Source organism: Anarhichas minor, unplaced genomic scaffold (assembly GCF_050575085.1).
Source record: "Anarhichas minor isolate MPS153535 unplaced genomic scaffold, ASM5057508v1 ptg000101l, whole genome shotgun sequence".
Taxonomy (NCBI): Eukaryota; Metazoa; Chordata; class Actinopteri; order Perciformes; family Anarhichadidae; genus Anarhichas; species Anarhichas minor.
Window position 1 is genome coordinate 120,575 of NW_027466547.1, and position 14,318 is coordinate 134,892.

General features: G+C 46.4%; 1 protein-coding gene across 9 annotated transcripts in view; it reads left to right on the plus strand.

The window, feature by feature from the left end:
• The window catches only part of LOC142939544 (histone-lysine N-methyltransferase 2C-like), a 60,358-nt gene extending 46,062 nt beyond the window's left edge, over positions 1–14,296 (plus strand). For 6 of the 9 annotated variants that reach the window (XM_076082735.1, XM_076082728.1, XM_076082730.1 and 3 more), the window contains 25 exons: positions 724–1,566; positions 1,641–1,877; positions 2,282–2,470; positions 3,885–4,046; positions 4,191–4,311; positions 4,419–4,527; positions 4,727–4,902; positions 5,517–5,620; positions 5,703–5,840; positions 5,918–5,966; positions 6,052–6,167; positions 6,353–6,457; positions 6,583–6,765; positions 6,850–6,977; positions 7,607–7,802; positions 7,885–8,094; positions 8,292–8,668; positions 8,883–8,995; positions 9,109–9,245; positions 9,455–9,582; positions 9,705–9,906; positions 9,990–10,106; positions 10,399–10,472; positions 12,029–12,137; positions 13,348–14,296. In XM_076082735.1, coding sequence (XP_075938850.1) covers positions 724–1,566; positions 1,641–1,877; positions 2,282–2,470; positions 3,885–4,046; positions 4,191–4,311; positions 4,419–4,527; positions 4,727–4,902; positions 5,517–5,620; positions 5,703–5,840; positions 5,918–5,966; positions 6,052–6,167; positions 6,353–6,457; positions 6,583–6,765; positions 6,850–6,977; positions 7,607–7,802; positions 7,885–8,094; positions 8,292–8,668; positions 8,883–8,995; positions 9,109–9,245; positions 9,455–9,582; positions 9,705–9,906; positions 9,990–10,106; positions 10,399–10,472; positions 12,029–12,137; positions 13,348–13,440 — 4,416 coding nt within the window. In that variant the 3' untranslated portion in view covers positions 13,441–14,296. The remainder of the gene's footprint in view (positions 1–723; positions 1,567–1,640; positions 1,878–2,281; positions 2,471–3,884; positions 4,047–4,190; positions 4,312–4,418; positions 4,528–4,726; positions 4,903–5,516; positions 5,621–5,702; positions 5,841–5,917; positions 5,967–6,051; positions 6,168–6,352; positions 6,458–6,582; positions 6,766–6,849; positions 6,978–7,606; positions 7,803–7,884; positions 8,095–8,291; positions 8,669–8,882; positions 8,996–9,108; positions 9,246–9,454; positions 9,583–9,704; positions 9,907–9,989; positions 10,107–10,398; positions 10,473–12,028; positions 12,138–13,347) is intronic. The other 3 variants (XM_076082731.1, XM_076082733.1, XM_076082729.1) reach the window with 3 other exon arrangements.
• The last annotated feature ends 22 nt before the right edge of the window (positions 14,297–14,318 follow it).

The window sequence follows — 14,318 nt, forward strand, 5'->3', positions numbered from 1 at the left end:
ATATCTGATCATCTGTAGAGAGCAGGAAGTAGAAACATATCTGATCATCTGTAGAGAGCAGGAAGTAGAAACATACAGATGTTCATCTGTAGAGAGCAGGAAGTAGAAACATATCTGATCATCTCTAGAGAGCAGGAAGTATAAACATATCTGATCATTTCTAGAGAGCAGGAAGTGGAAACATATCTGACCATCTGTAGAGAGCAGGAAGTGGAAACATATCTGATCATTTCTAGAGAGCAGGAAGTGGAAACATATCTGATCATCTGTAGAGAGCAGGAAGTAGAAACATAGATGTTCGTCTATAGAGAGCAGGAAGTAGAAACACACAGATGTTTGTCTGTAGAGAGCAGCAAGTAGAAACATATCTTTTCATCTGTAGAGGGCAGGAGGTAGAAACACACAGATGTTCATCTGTGGAGGACAGGAAGTAGAAACATATCTGATCATCTGTAGAGAGCAGGAAGTAGAAACATATCTGATCATCTGTAGAGAGCAGGAAGTAGAAACATACAGATGTTAATCTGTAGAGAGCACGAAGTAGAAACATATCTGATCATCTGTAGAGAGCAGGAAGTGGAAACATATCTGATCATCTGTAGAGAGCAGGAAGTAGAAACATACAGCTGTTCATCTGGAGAGAACAGGAAGTGGAAACATACAGCTGTTCGTCTGTAGAGAACAGGAAGTAGAAACATATAGATGTTCTTCTTCTCCTCTTAGGTGGAGCGTCACCGCTCCCTGCAGCAGAGACTGGAGCTGGAGCAACAAGGCCTCCTAGGAGCCTCCATGGGTCCTGAGGCTGGACTAGCAGCCATTCCTCCATCTGGACCTCTGTTAGGGGATCGAGTACCTGGAGGTCCTGCTGGGTCAGCACCAGGAAGTGATGGTCCCTTCTTCAGCTCTGAGCTGCCCCAGGACTTCCTCCAGTCCCCCCCAGCAGCTAAACCTCCCCCACAGCACCATGGCCTCTACCAGGGCTTCACAGGAGGACCCGGGGCCACAGCAGAACGGGGCAGGGCCCTGCCTGAGCACAGGCCCCCCATGGACCCCCACACCAGGTCCCCCATGCACCCCCACACCAGGCCCCCCATGGACCCCCACACCCCTCATCGGTTTGGACTAGACTCTTCCTCTTCCTCCCCCTCTACCTCTCTCCCCCCCTCCTTTGGCTGCTACTCCTCTGGAGGCCCAGCCTCCCTCATCCAGCTCTACTCTGACATCATCCCTGACGACAAAACAAAGAAGAAGAGGAGCAGGAAGAGGGCCGGAGACGACACGGCAGGAGGAGGAGGAGGAGCCAGGACGCCGCTATCGTCGCACTCTGATGACACCACAGCTCCGCCCACTCCGGCTCTGTCAGACACTTCCTGCTCTACGCCCACCCGGGGCGGCGTGGACCAGTCAGAACTCTGCTTCTCTGTAAACTCCTCCCTCTCCGGTCTGGCTCCATCGTCAGAGCTGGAGAGGCAGCTGTCTGTCATCTCCGCAGCCCAGCAGAGAGGCTCGTCTCTGGGCGCGGAGTGTCAGAGAGGTCCCCTGTCTGCAGCTCGTCTGGAGGTCAAGGTGGGTCTGAAGTCAAGTGATATTACTGTGATAGTATGTATTGTATATTTATACTTCAGTACTTCATGTCCCAGCAGAAGGAGCGTGAGGAGGGAGGAGCTTGTGGAGGAGGTCTGGTGAAGATGGAGGAGGGTGATGGATTCTTCCCACCCTCTTCTCTCCATGGTGGAGACACTGGGAAGGAGCTCCTCAGACACCTGCTGAAGGACAAGATGGCCCCCACCAGACAGGCCCCGCCCACTGCCCGCCAGCTGTCCAGTGAGAGTGCTCGTTCTGAGGAAGACGACGGGCCTGGCTCCCATGGCAACGTGGTGAGGAGAGGGTTAACTTTAATGACCTCTTAGAAATGATGCGCTATGTGAGCTAACTGAGCTATTCATTAGCTATTTAGGCTAGTTATTAGCTAGTTAAGTTAATTATAAGCTAGTTGAGAATTAGTTAAGGTAGTTGAGCTGTGTGAGATCTAGTTGAGCTAGTTATGAGCTATTTGAGAGCTAGCTGAGCTAGCTATACGTTAGTTGAGCTAGTTATGAGCTAGTTGAGAATTAGTTAAGCTAGTTATAAGCTAGCTGTAAACTAGTTAACTCTGTCGATGATCTTATTGATCTGGTATCTGTGGTGATGTCAGGTCACATGACCACCTCGTTTTGACTTGTGTTTACTAGCAGCAAAAGGAAGCTAGTTAATTAATTCTGAATTGTTGGTTATCCTCCAGGTCCTGATAGACGGTCCAGGTCCAGGAGATCTCCTGGACTCGGCTGGCAGGAAGAAGACTCAGCGCTGTAAGAGACTCGCTCGACCGGAGAAAGATAAAGCTTCTAAAAACAAGAGGAGGAAGAAGGAGGAAGAGGAGAAGACGCTTCTCTCCTCCTCCTCTGACCCACTGATGACCCGCGACAGACAGGTAGACCAACCTGGTCCTCTGACCTCCTTTAGACCGCCTCCTTTAACCTCTTTTAGACCGCCTCCTTTAACATCCTCTAGTCCGCCTCCTTTAACCTCCTCTAGGCCGCCTCCTTTAACCTCTTTTAGACCGCCTCCTTTAACATCCTCTAGGCCGCCTCCTTTAACCTCTTTTAGGCCGCCTCCTTTAACCTCCTCTAGTCCGCCTCCTTTAACCTCCTCTAGTCTGCCTCCTTTAACCTCTTTTAGGCCGCCTCCTTTAACCTCCTCTAGTCCGCCTCCTTTAACCTCCTCTAGGCCGCCTCCTTTAACCTCTTTTAGGCCGCCTCCTTTAACCTCTTTTAGGCCGCCTCCTTTAACCTCTTTTAGGCCGCCTCCTTTAACCTCTTTTAGGCCGCCTCCTTTAACCTCCTCTAGTCCGCCTCCTTTAACCTCCTCTAGTCCGCCTCCTTTAACCTCCTCTAGTCCGCCTCCTTTAACCTCTTTTAGGCCGCCTCCTTTAACCTCTTTTAGGCCGCCTCCTTTAACCTCCTCTAGGCCGCCTCCTTTAACCTCCTCTAGGCCGCCTCCTTTAACCTCTTTTAGAACGCCTCCTTTAACCTCCTCTAGTCCGCCTCCTTTAACCTCCTCTAGTCCGCCTCCTTTAACCTCCTCTAGTCCGCCTCCTTTAACCTCTTTTAGGCCGCCTCCTTTAACCTCCTCTAGGCCGCCTCCTTTAACCTCCTCTAGGCCGCCTCCTTGAACCTCTTTTAGGCCGCCTCCTTGAACCTCTTTTAGGCCGCCTCCTTTAACCTCTTTTACACCGCCTCCTTTAACTCCCTCTAGGCCGCCTCCTTTAACTCCTCTAGGCTACCTCCTTTAACTCCTCTAGGCCGCCTCCTTTAACCTCCTCTAGTCCGCCTCCTTTAACCTCCTCTGGTCCGCCTCCTTTAACCTCCTTTGGTCCGCCTCCTTTAACCTCCTCTGGTCCGCCTCCTTTAACCTCTTTTGGTCCGCCTCCTTTAACCTCCTCTGGTCCGCCTCCTTTAACCTCCTCTGGTCCGCCTCCTTTAACCTCCTCTAGTCCGCCTCCTTTAATCTCCTCTAGTCCGCCTCCTTTAACCTCCTCTAGGCCGCCTCCTTTAACCTCCTCTAGGCCGCCTCCTTTAACCTCTTCTAGTCCGCCTCCTTTAACTCCTCTAGGCCGCCTCCTTTAACCTCCTCTAGGCCCCCTCCTTTAACCTCCTCTAGGCCCCCTCCTTTAACCTCTTTTAGACCGCCTCCTTTAACCTCCGCTAGACCGCCTCCTTTAACTAACGTATGATTTTAAAACAGAGGATTCATTGATGATCAGATATTGATTGATCTTAATGCTAAACGTGTCTTATAGCTCACTGATTATCTGTATTGATTATTGATTGCCCCCACCCCCCCAGCTGTCGGTGATGCCCCTGATGGAGCCGGTTCTGGAGGTGGACCTGAGTCTGTTCCCCCCGTACGGGAGCTCCTCTCTGGGCAGAGACTCCACAATGAGCGGCTCCTTCGGTAACGGAGTCCTGGATGGAGTCACGGACTACTACTCCCAGCTCATATACAAGGTACTACTGCAGTAGTACTACAGGACAGTACTAAAGTGCTACAGTACAGTGCTATAGTACTACAGGATAGTACTACAGTACAGTACTACTACCTCAGCTTCACTTCCTCCTTCACTGATTCTGAACTTTAACTCTTGTCTCCAGCAGAATAACCTCAGTAACCCCCCCACACCTCCCGCCTCCCTGCCCCCCACCCCCCCGCCCGTCACCAGGCAGAAGCTGGTGAATGGCTTCGCTACGACGGAGGAGCTGACGGAGCAGGAGGGTGAGTGTGTTCTTTAGACCCACTGCTTCGTCTTTAAGGCTTGAATCTGCAGTTTATCACTGATCTTAACTGAAAATGTGTTTTTTTTTTGTTTTTTTCTTTGAAAGGTGTGAAGCAGAATCGGAAGGGGCTTCTGGCTCTAAACCACGGCACCAAAACAGTAGATGTCCCCGCCTCCCTGCCCACCCCGCCCCACAACAACCAAGAAGAGCTCAGGTAAACTCCGCCCACTGAGTCCTGATTAAAACTCATCTTTACGGACATTTAAAGGTTGAGGAGAATGTTCATGTTTGTTCTTCTTTATTATTATAATTCTCAAAATAATACGCTTATTTAAACTCGTCTTTGGCCTTTTCTCCGGGTGGTGACACGTTTCCCTGACTCGTCTTTCTTCTTCGTGTGTTTTCCTCCACAGAGTTCACGACTCGTCAGGACGTGACAGCCCTGAAGGCTTTGTCCCGTCGTCTTCTCCAGAGAGTGTGGCGGACGAGGAGGTCAGCAGGTACCCCGACCTCTCCTGGATCAAACTGGAGCCGCCCTCGCCCTGCGTCTCACCTACAATACCCATGATGCCCTGTGCCTGGGGAAAAGGTCAGTTAACAGCAGTCTTACAAGGCTCCAGATACTTTGTGTTACTGCAGTAGTACATTACGCGTAACTGCAGTAGTACATTACGCGTTACTGCGGTAGTACCGTACGCGTTACTGCGGTAGTACCGTACGCGTTACTGCGGTAGTACTTTACCTGTTACTGCAGTAGTACCTTACACGTTACTGCGGTAGTACCGTACGCGTTACTGCGGTAGTACCGTACGCGTTACTGCGGTAATATCGTACGCGTTACTGCAGTAGTACTTTACCTGTTACTGCGGTAGTACTTTACGCGTTACTGCTGTAGTACCGTACCCGTCACTGCGGTAGTACCGTACCCGTCACTGCGGTAGTATCGTACCCGTCACTGCGGTAGTACCGTACCCGTCACTGCGGTAGTACCGTACCCGTCACGGCGGTAGTACCGTACCCGTCACTGCGGTAGTACCGTACCCGTCACGGCGGTAGTACCGTACCCGTCACGGCGGTAGTACCGTACCCGTCACGGCGGGAGTCGTCGTGGTTGTGGGAAACAGAAAAGAAAGATCAACACATCATTAAAATAATTCATTTCTTACTTTTTTTTTTGTGTGTGTGTGTGTCCGGGCTCTGCAGTGAAACAGGAAGTGAAGGCGGAGCCTAACCATCAGGGTCATCGCTCATGCTCTAACACAGACCTGGTAACCATAGCGATAACCCTGAACCCTGTTGCAGCTCAGGTAAACATCTGTGTGTGTGTGTTTGTGTGTGTTCATGTGTGGCCCCTCCCTCCTGATGACATCACTGTGACTCTGTTTACAGACTGTAGCAGACGTGATGGCGGCGGTAGCCGAGCTGTTACTGGTCCCCGTCCCCTCTGACTACCAGCTGAGCAGAGCCACCGGCACCGGGAGGAGCTCTCTTGGTCTGCTGGCTGGAGTTAGAGTACCACTCACACAGGTGGGTCAAATACTGTATGTACATGTAATAAAAGTCATCATTCTGAACGTTACACTGACTGTTTGATGTGTTCGCAGAGTTCAACAGGAAGCAATCAACAGAGACCAGATGCTGCTGGAAACACTGGTCTGTACACACACACACACATATGCACACACAAGCAAGCTTGTGATTGACAGCTTTGTATCTTCTGTCTGTGTGTTGCCTCCAGGTGTCAGCATGGACTATATCCAACATGGTGGCGCTTCTACTGCCAGGCCTCAGTGTTGCAGCTACTGCGAGGTGCTGCTGGGAAACGGAGTCCGAATCGTCAAGGAGCTCAAACAGGTTGGACGCAGTAGAGAACTGTGTAACACAGAGTGAAACAATAAAGATGGCAGACAGGAAGTCAGTGTGTGTGTGTGTGTGTGTGTGTGTGTGTGTGTGTGTGTGTGTGTGTGTGTGTGTGTGTGTGTGTGTGTGTGTGTGTGTGTGTGTGTGTGTGTGTGTGTGTGTGTGTGTGTGTGTTATAGGAGGGTCAGTCCAGATCCAGCTTGATGTTCTGTAGTCCAAACTGCTCGTCTCTCTACGCATCTGACCTGCAGAGCAGAAGAGCTCTGAACCAGGTGAGAGATCAGGTTAGTGATTATTGATCAGGAGTCCGTCATGGTGATCAGCTGAGTGATGTACCATCTAAAGGAAGTGACACACCTCTGATGTTTGATGATGTCATGGCGTACAGTTGATGTCCTTCTGTCCTCAGGCTGCCGTCCCAGTCCCTCCCAGCAGAGTGCAGCACCAGTACACCAGCAACATGTCCACCATCGCCGTCCACTCCCTCCTCCACACTCCCTCCTCACCTCCTCCAACCTCCCCCCCTTCACTCTCATTCCCCCCCGCCTCCGCCATCACCCTGGAGACCAGTCCCCGCATGGACAGCCTCAAGGTGGGTGACTTGATTATCAAAAGTTGAAGCTGATCATCCGGTTGATTGATTAGATGATAAATTGACTCTGTACTTGGTTTACAGGTGAAGGTGAAGCTGAAGCCCCGCCCCCGGGCGGTCCCAGGAGGAGACGACTCGCTGTCGTCTCGCCACGGGAAGAGGATGAAGAGTAACCGCTGGAGACGCTGGAGCTTTAGCATCACACTCAGCAGGTTAGCCTGTTAGCATCACACTGACAAACTTTACCTGTTAGCATCACACTCAGCAGGTTAGCCTGTTAGCATCACACTGACAAACTTTACCTGTTAGCATCACACTCAGCAGGTTAGCCTGTTAGCATCACACTGACAAACTTTACCTGTTAGCATCACACTCAGCAGGTTAGCCCATTAATAATAATAATACATTTTATTTATATAGCGCTTTTCAAAATTGTCAAAGACACTTTATAAACATTAAAATCATCGTAAAAAAGCTAAACACTAAAAACATAGAACACACATTCGTCACACATTAAAAACAGTTCTATGAAGGTGGGTTTTGATTTGTGATAGTGTTAACATCACACCGAGCAAGTTAGCCCTTTAGCATCACATTGCACGGGTTAGCCTGTTAGCATCACATTGAGCAGGTTAGCCTGTCGGCATCACATTGCACGGGTTAGCCTGTCGGCATCACATTGCACGGGTTAGCCTGTCGGCATCACATTGCACGGGTTAGCCTGTCGGCATCACATTGCACGGGTTAGCCTGTCGGCATCACATTGCACGGGTTAGCCTGTCGGCATCACATTGCACGGGTTAGCCTGTTAGCATTGTTCTGTATGTCTCTTTTATCCCAGGGGCACTTGCACTCCTAACGAGACGGTTGCCATGCCAACGGAGGAGGAAGTGGATGTACTACTGAATAAACTGGGGGCGTGTCTTCGTCCTGATCCGTTACCCAAAGACCAGCGGAGGTGCTGCTTCTGTAACCAGCAGGGTGACGGGCAGACAGACGGACCGGCCAGACTGCTGAACCTGGACCTGGACCTGTGGGTGAGTCTGAACCTTCAGGAACCAGCAGAGTCTCTGATGATAGTCTGGATCAGTTGATAACGTGTCTCTCTCCGTGTCTCAGGTCCACCTGAACTGCGCTCTGTGGTCCAGCGAGGTGTACGAGACTCAGGCCGGAGCTCTGATCAACGTGGAGCTGGCTCTAAGGAGGAGTCTGTCTCTACGCTGTGCTCACTGTCACAAGACCGGAGCCACGAGCGGCTGCAACCGCCTCCGCTGCACCAACACCTACCACTTCACCTGTGCACTGCAGGCCCACTGCACCTTCTTCAAGGTACACACAGTACACACTGCAACACACACTGCAACACACACTGTAACACACACAGTAACACACTCTGTAACACACTCACAGTAACACACTGTAACACACACATGCAGGCCCACTGCACCTTATTCAAGGTACACACTGTAACACACACACAGTAGCACACACACAGTAACACTAACACACACTGCTGGTTCCTCCAGGACAAGACGATGCTGTGTCAGCTCCATAAACCCAGGTCGGGTCCTGTTGGAGCGGACCGTTCCTCCAGCGACTCCCCCTCCTCCACCCCGGGGGGGCCGAGCTGTGACCCCTCGGCGGTCTGTGACCCGTACGACTGTGAGCTGTGGTGCTTCGCTGTGTTCCGCCGGGTGTTCGTGCAGCGGGACGAGGCGCGGCAGATCGCCGCCGTGGTGCAGCGTGGCGAGCGGCGTCACACCTTCAGGGTCGGCAGCCTGCTGTTCACTGCCATCGGGAGGCTCCTCCCACAGCAGATGAAGGCCTTCCACAACAAGGCCGCCATCTTCCCCATTGGTTACCACACCAACCGCATCTACTGGAGCATGCGGCATAGCAACAGGTAACTCCCATGATGCTTTGCTTCTACACTCGCCTGTAGTCATTTTCTACATTAATCGTTTGATCTATAAAAAATTCAGTTTATTGTGAAAAGCAGAGAAAAGCAGGAAGTCTTTCTGAATGAAAACAGGAAATAATAATCAATCAATCGTTAGTGGTTTTCCCGAATTAAACGTTTTGGTTTGGATGATGACATCATCACTGTGCGCCTGCAGACGCTGTCGGTACATGTGCTGCATTGAGGAAGACGAGGGCCGGCCACTGTTTAAAGTGAAGGTGGTGGAGACGGGATACAATGACCTCATCCTGACCGGAACAACTCCTAAAGGTAAACATCACCTCATATTACACAAGACTGGGAGCAGGCAGCCGATCAAAATGACCTGTGAACGTGACCATCTGAGATTATTTTTGTCTCTTTGTGTGTGTCTGTTTCTCCAGCTGTGTGGGACCAGATACTGGGACCAGTATCACAGATGAGATCCTCCAGTGGGACTCTGAAGCTTTTCCCAGTTTACCTGAAAGGAGAAGATCTGTTTGGATTGACGACGTCTGCAGTGACCAGGATCCTGGAGTCTGTACGTCTCTCTCTCTCACACACACACACATAATATGTAATATCATAATCATCATACTGACCTGTGTGTGTGTGTGTGTGTGTGTGTGTGTGTGTGTGTGTGTGTGTGTGTGTGTGTGTGTGTGTGTGTGTGTGTGTGTGTGTGTGTGTGTGTGTGTGTGTGTGTGTGTGTGTGTGTGTGTGTGTGTGTGTGTGTGTGTGTGTGCGTAGTTGCCAGGTGTGGAGACCTGTGAGCGTTACACCTTTCGTTATGGAAGGAACCCTCTCATGGAGTGGCCTCTGGCCTTCAACCCTTCTGGATCAGCCCGTTCTGAACCCAAAGCCTCCCAAACCAAGAGGTAACACACCTGTCCTGATACACACCTGTACTGATACATACCTGTACCGATAGATGCCTGTACTGGTGGATCAGTTCAGAGACAGGTGAGTGATGTCCTACCTGTGTGTGTCTCCGTGTCAGACCCAACCTGTTGACCAGCAGCGCTCCCAGGTGTCAGGGCTCCGTGGGCTCCATCGTGGGCCTCGTGCCCGGCGTCATCTCTCTGTCTCCGGGGGAGTCGGTGGCGGCGGCTCATCAGGGACGTCACTCCAAGTCGGCTCAGTACCGACGCATGAAGGCCGAGTGGAAGACCAGCGTCTACCTGGCTCGCTCTCGTATACAGGTGAGGAACCTGGTCCACAGACTGAACACCTGACTGACTGAAGGACAAATCACTAATGAGAGAGAGTGTGTGTGTGTGTGTAGGGTCTGGGTCTCTACGCTGCCAGAGACATTGAGAAATGCACCATGGTCATCGAGTACATCGGCACCATCATCAGGAGTGAAGTAGCCAATCGTAAGGAGAGGCTGTACGAGTCACAGGTAACGCACACACACAGACACGCACGCACACACACACACAGACAGACAGACACACAGATTAACAAAAACTGATCACATCAATGTTTCTCTAGAGTTAGGAGATATTCAGCTAGACTCTGGTTCATTTACAGCTCATTATTTCTGTCTTTTAGTTTTTAATATATTTATTTGTTTGTTCTCTTTTTACTTGTGTATATCAAAGAAATAAACAAATTATCAACATTGTGTTTTTACCTAGAACCCAATGTATACTGGTGTGTGTGTGTGTGTGTGTGTGTGTGTGTGTGTGTAGAACCGAGGTGTGTACATGTTCCGGATCGATAACGACTTTGTGATCGACGCCACCATCACTGGAGGACCAGCCAGGTGAGACCAATTGTGTTATGAACATATTTCTAGTAGGTGTGTGTGTGATAATAAGAAGCGTCTTTAATCGTGTAGAACGTTCTAATCCTTAATTGTTGGAATGCTGATTCTTTATTCCTCTACTATTTCTTCCTTATGTTTTTAGCACTTATCTACTTTAACTTTTATGATTTTTTCAGTCCTTTTCTGACTTTATAATGGGTGTGTATAGCACAGCTCAGAGTGCGTGATGTCATCGCTAGAGTGAAGAGGAGATTGGGGGGGGGGGTGGTGAAAGGGGAAAAGTCCCTAACCCTAACCCCTAACCCTAATCACGATTAATCTCATTGTTATGCTCAAAGTTCAATAATGAATTCAAAAGTAGTGTATTGCGCACTTTTATTTTGAAAGTACTGCTATATGAACTAAAGGTCAATAACATTTGGTTTGTAAACACTTTAAACACATCAGGTTCTTGTTAGCAGCAGTGTTCTCTTCACACAGCAGCAGTTCTATCTCTTCACTATCTGTGCTCAGTGTGTGACTGTGTGTGAAACGTTCCACTGCTGTGCAACAGGAACAACATGTTTCACACGTTTCATCTACATGTGTGTGTTGTGTCTTCATGACAGTGAGAGCATGTGAATGCAGCTCTGACTGTTCATCACTATAATGCTGTAACTCAGAGGTGATGATGATGACCCAGCGATCAAAGAATAAAGACACTTTACCCACAATTTAGGTGTATTTTCCCTTTAACTCACGAGATGCAGCATGTTTTATACTTGATGTGAATATAATTCATACTTTGTTGGCATCTTATTCTGAAAACCGGATGTTCGTCTGAAGAAACCGGATATTGTCTCACGTTAATCTTTCCGCTAACTCCTTTGCTTGCTCCCGATCTGTGCCGTTTGAATGCGTTTGCGGTGAATTTCAGCATATAGGTGCACTTAAGTGTCTGCTGAGTTGACTACGGTGATCTGAGTGTCTGCTGACTTTACTGCAGCGATGTCCAGTAGTCTCCATTCCTCCACCGCTGCCAGTGAGCAATGGACTTTCAAAATAAAAAAAAATAAGAAAATGCGTCAACGCGCTATAAAATAATTGTCGGCGTTAATTAATGAATGCGTTAACGCGATAATAACGCGTTAACTTGCCCAGCACTAGTTCAAACATTATGATTCTGTCTCCTCTCCCCCTCTCTCACCCACTCAGTCCAACCCTTACTACCACTTCTACTCCTACTTTTACTACTATTACTTTGACAGTAAAATCGTTTAGCTTCAAGCTTTTCCTGCATTGTATTTCAGCTCTTAGCTTCGTTCGATAATACAGTTTAGCTTCCAAGTCTGCCAGTTAGACATTTCAACTAGAAGGGTTTTCATTACTGCAGTTTAATGCTTTTGGCCTTCAACATTTTTCAGACAGGTAGTCTCCCATTTCTGTATTTTCAGCAAATTTTTTGCGATTCATTTCAGCATTCCAACGCATTTTCTTTAAACTCAAACCAGCATCTGAAGCTGTGGTTTGTTTGTCATCATATAAAGGACCTGCCCTCTGTCTGTGATTGACAGGTACATCAACCACTCGTGTTCTCCGAACTGCATCACAGAGGTGGTCACTGTGGAGAAGGAGAACAAGATCATCATCAGCTCCTGTAGACGCATCCAGAGAGGAGAAGAGGTACAAATAATCAGCATAAATCAATAGGAATAATCAATGTAAATCAATAGGATTATTTATGTAAATTAATAGGAATAATCAATGTAAATCAATAGGATTATCTCTATAAATCAATAGGAATAATCAATGTAAATCAATAGGATTAATCAATGTAAATCAATAGGATTATTTATGTAAATCAATAGGATTATTTATGTAAATCAATAGGATTATTTATGTAAATCAATAGGATTATTTATGTAAATCAATAGGATTATTTATGTAAATCAATAGGAGTATCTATATACATCAATAGGAATAATCAATGTAAATTAATAGGATTATTTATGTAAATCAATAGGATTATTTATGTAAATCAATAGGATTATTTATGTAAATCAATAGGATTATTTATGTAAATCAATAGGAGTATCTATATACATCAATAGGAATAATCAATGTAAATCAATAGGAGTATCTATATAAATCAATAGGAATAATCAATGTAAATCAATAGGAGTATCTATATAAATCAATAGGATTATTTATGTAAATCAATAGGAATAATCAATGTAAATCAATAGGATTATTTATGTAAATCAATCGGAATAATCAATGTAAATCAATAGGAATATCTATATAAATCAATAGGAATATCTATATAAATCAATAGGATTATTTATGTAAATCAATAGGATTATCTATGTAAATCAATATGATTATCTATATACATCAATAGGAATAATCAATGTAAATCAATAGGAATATCTATATAAATCAATAGGATTATTTATGTAAATCAATAGGATTATCTATGTAAATCAATATGATTATCTATATACATCAATAGGAATAATCAATGTAAATCAATAGGATTATCTATATAAATCAATAGGAATAATCAATGTAAATCAATAGGAATAATCAATGTAAATCAATAGGAATAATCAATGTAAATCAATAGGAATAATCAATGTAAATCAATAGGAATAATCAATGTAAATCAATAGGAATAATCAATGTAAATCAATAGGAATAATCTACTTAAATCAATAGGAATAATCTATTTAAATCAATAGGATTATCAATATAAATCATTGGACCAAAGACCGCGGCCTAAAGACTTGTTTCTAATATAATGATCTGTCCTTTTAATATCAACCTGCTTGTCTTTCTCTTTCTGTCTGTCTCTCTCTTTTTGTCTGTCTGTCTCTCTCTCTCTCTGTGTCAGCTATCCTATGACTACAAGTTTGACCTGGAGGACGATCAACATAAGATCTCGTGTCACTGTGGAGCCGTTAACTGCCGTAAATGGATGAACTGAAGACACAGCTGTCTCTCTATCTGTCTGTCTGTCTCTCACCCCCATGTGGGTGGAGTTACACTTCATATCAGAAGTCAATATATTGATAATAAACCTGATCACACATGAAATAATGTTTGGAAGGAGGGGCAGGGCTAATTCTGGTGGTGTTGGATGATTTGACAGGTGAGGGGGCGGGGCTTATGTCGAGGCTGGTCCTCTGTGTATATTGTGTAAAAATGACCACAGATGTAAATGTCAACTATCAGAATGTCTTCGTCATTAAGTTGCACTATTAAGAAACATATAAAACAACAAAAACAGATCAATGCCCACAGAAACATATGTGGTTCCTCTTCCACCTCTTCCTCCTCCTGTGTTTTGTTAATTTCCTGTAAAATAAGAGATTTTGTTCTTTTTGTATTTATTACTGAATGAAGCTATTTTCTAATTACGCGGTGAGTTCGAGGTCCGGAGTCTCAGCCTGTAAATATCTGTATTATAAATTTAAAGGAAAGACAAAATGTTTAGAAATCACTCCACCGACAGCGACCTTAGCATTCTCATCGTCACCTTCATCACCTGCCCGTCAGTTTCCTGTCGCGCTGCATTCTCATTGGATGAAAACGTCGTGTTTTTTTTGTGTTTTTTCACCCAGCATTTTGGCTGCAGGCGTTTTTATGTTTAGTTTTTTCACTTTGTTTTGTGTACATATGAGGTTTTATCAAGACTGTGTACAGTTCAACGACATGAAGCCTTGTTTTTTTGTTTTTAATATTCACATAAACAGAGTGATGATGTTTTTTGTTTTTTGGGAAAATGTTGAATCTGATTTAGAATAATTTACAGAAAATAAAATATTTTACATCTTGAAGAAGCAACACTGTTTGTTATTTCGG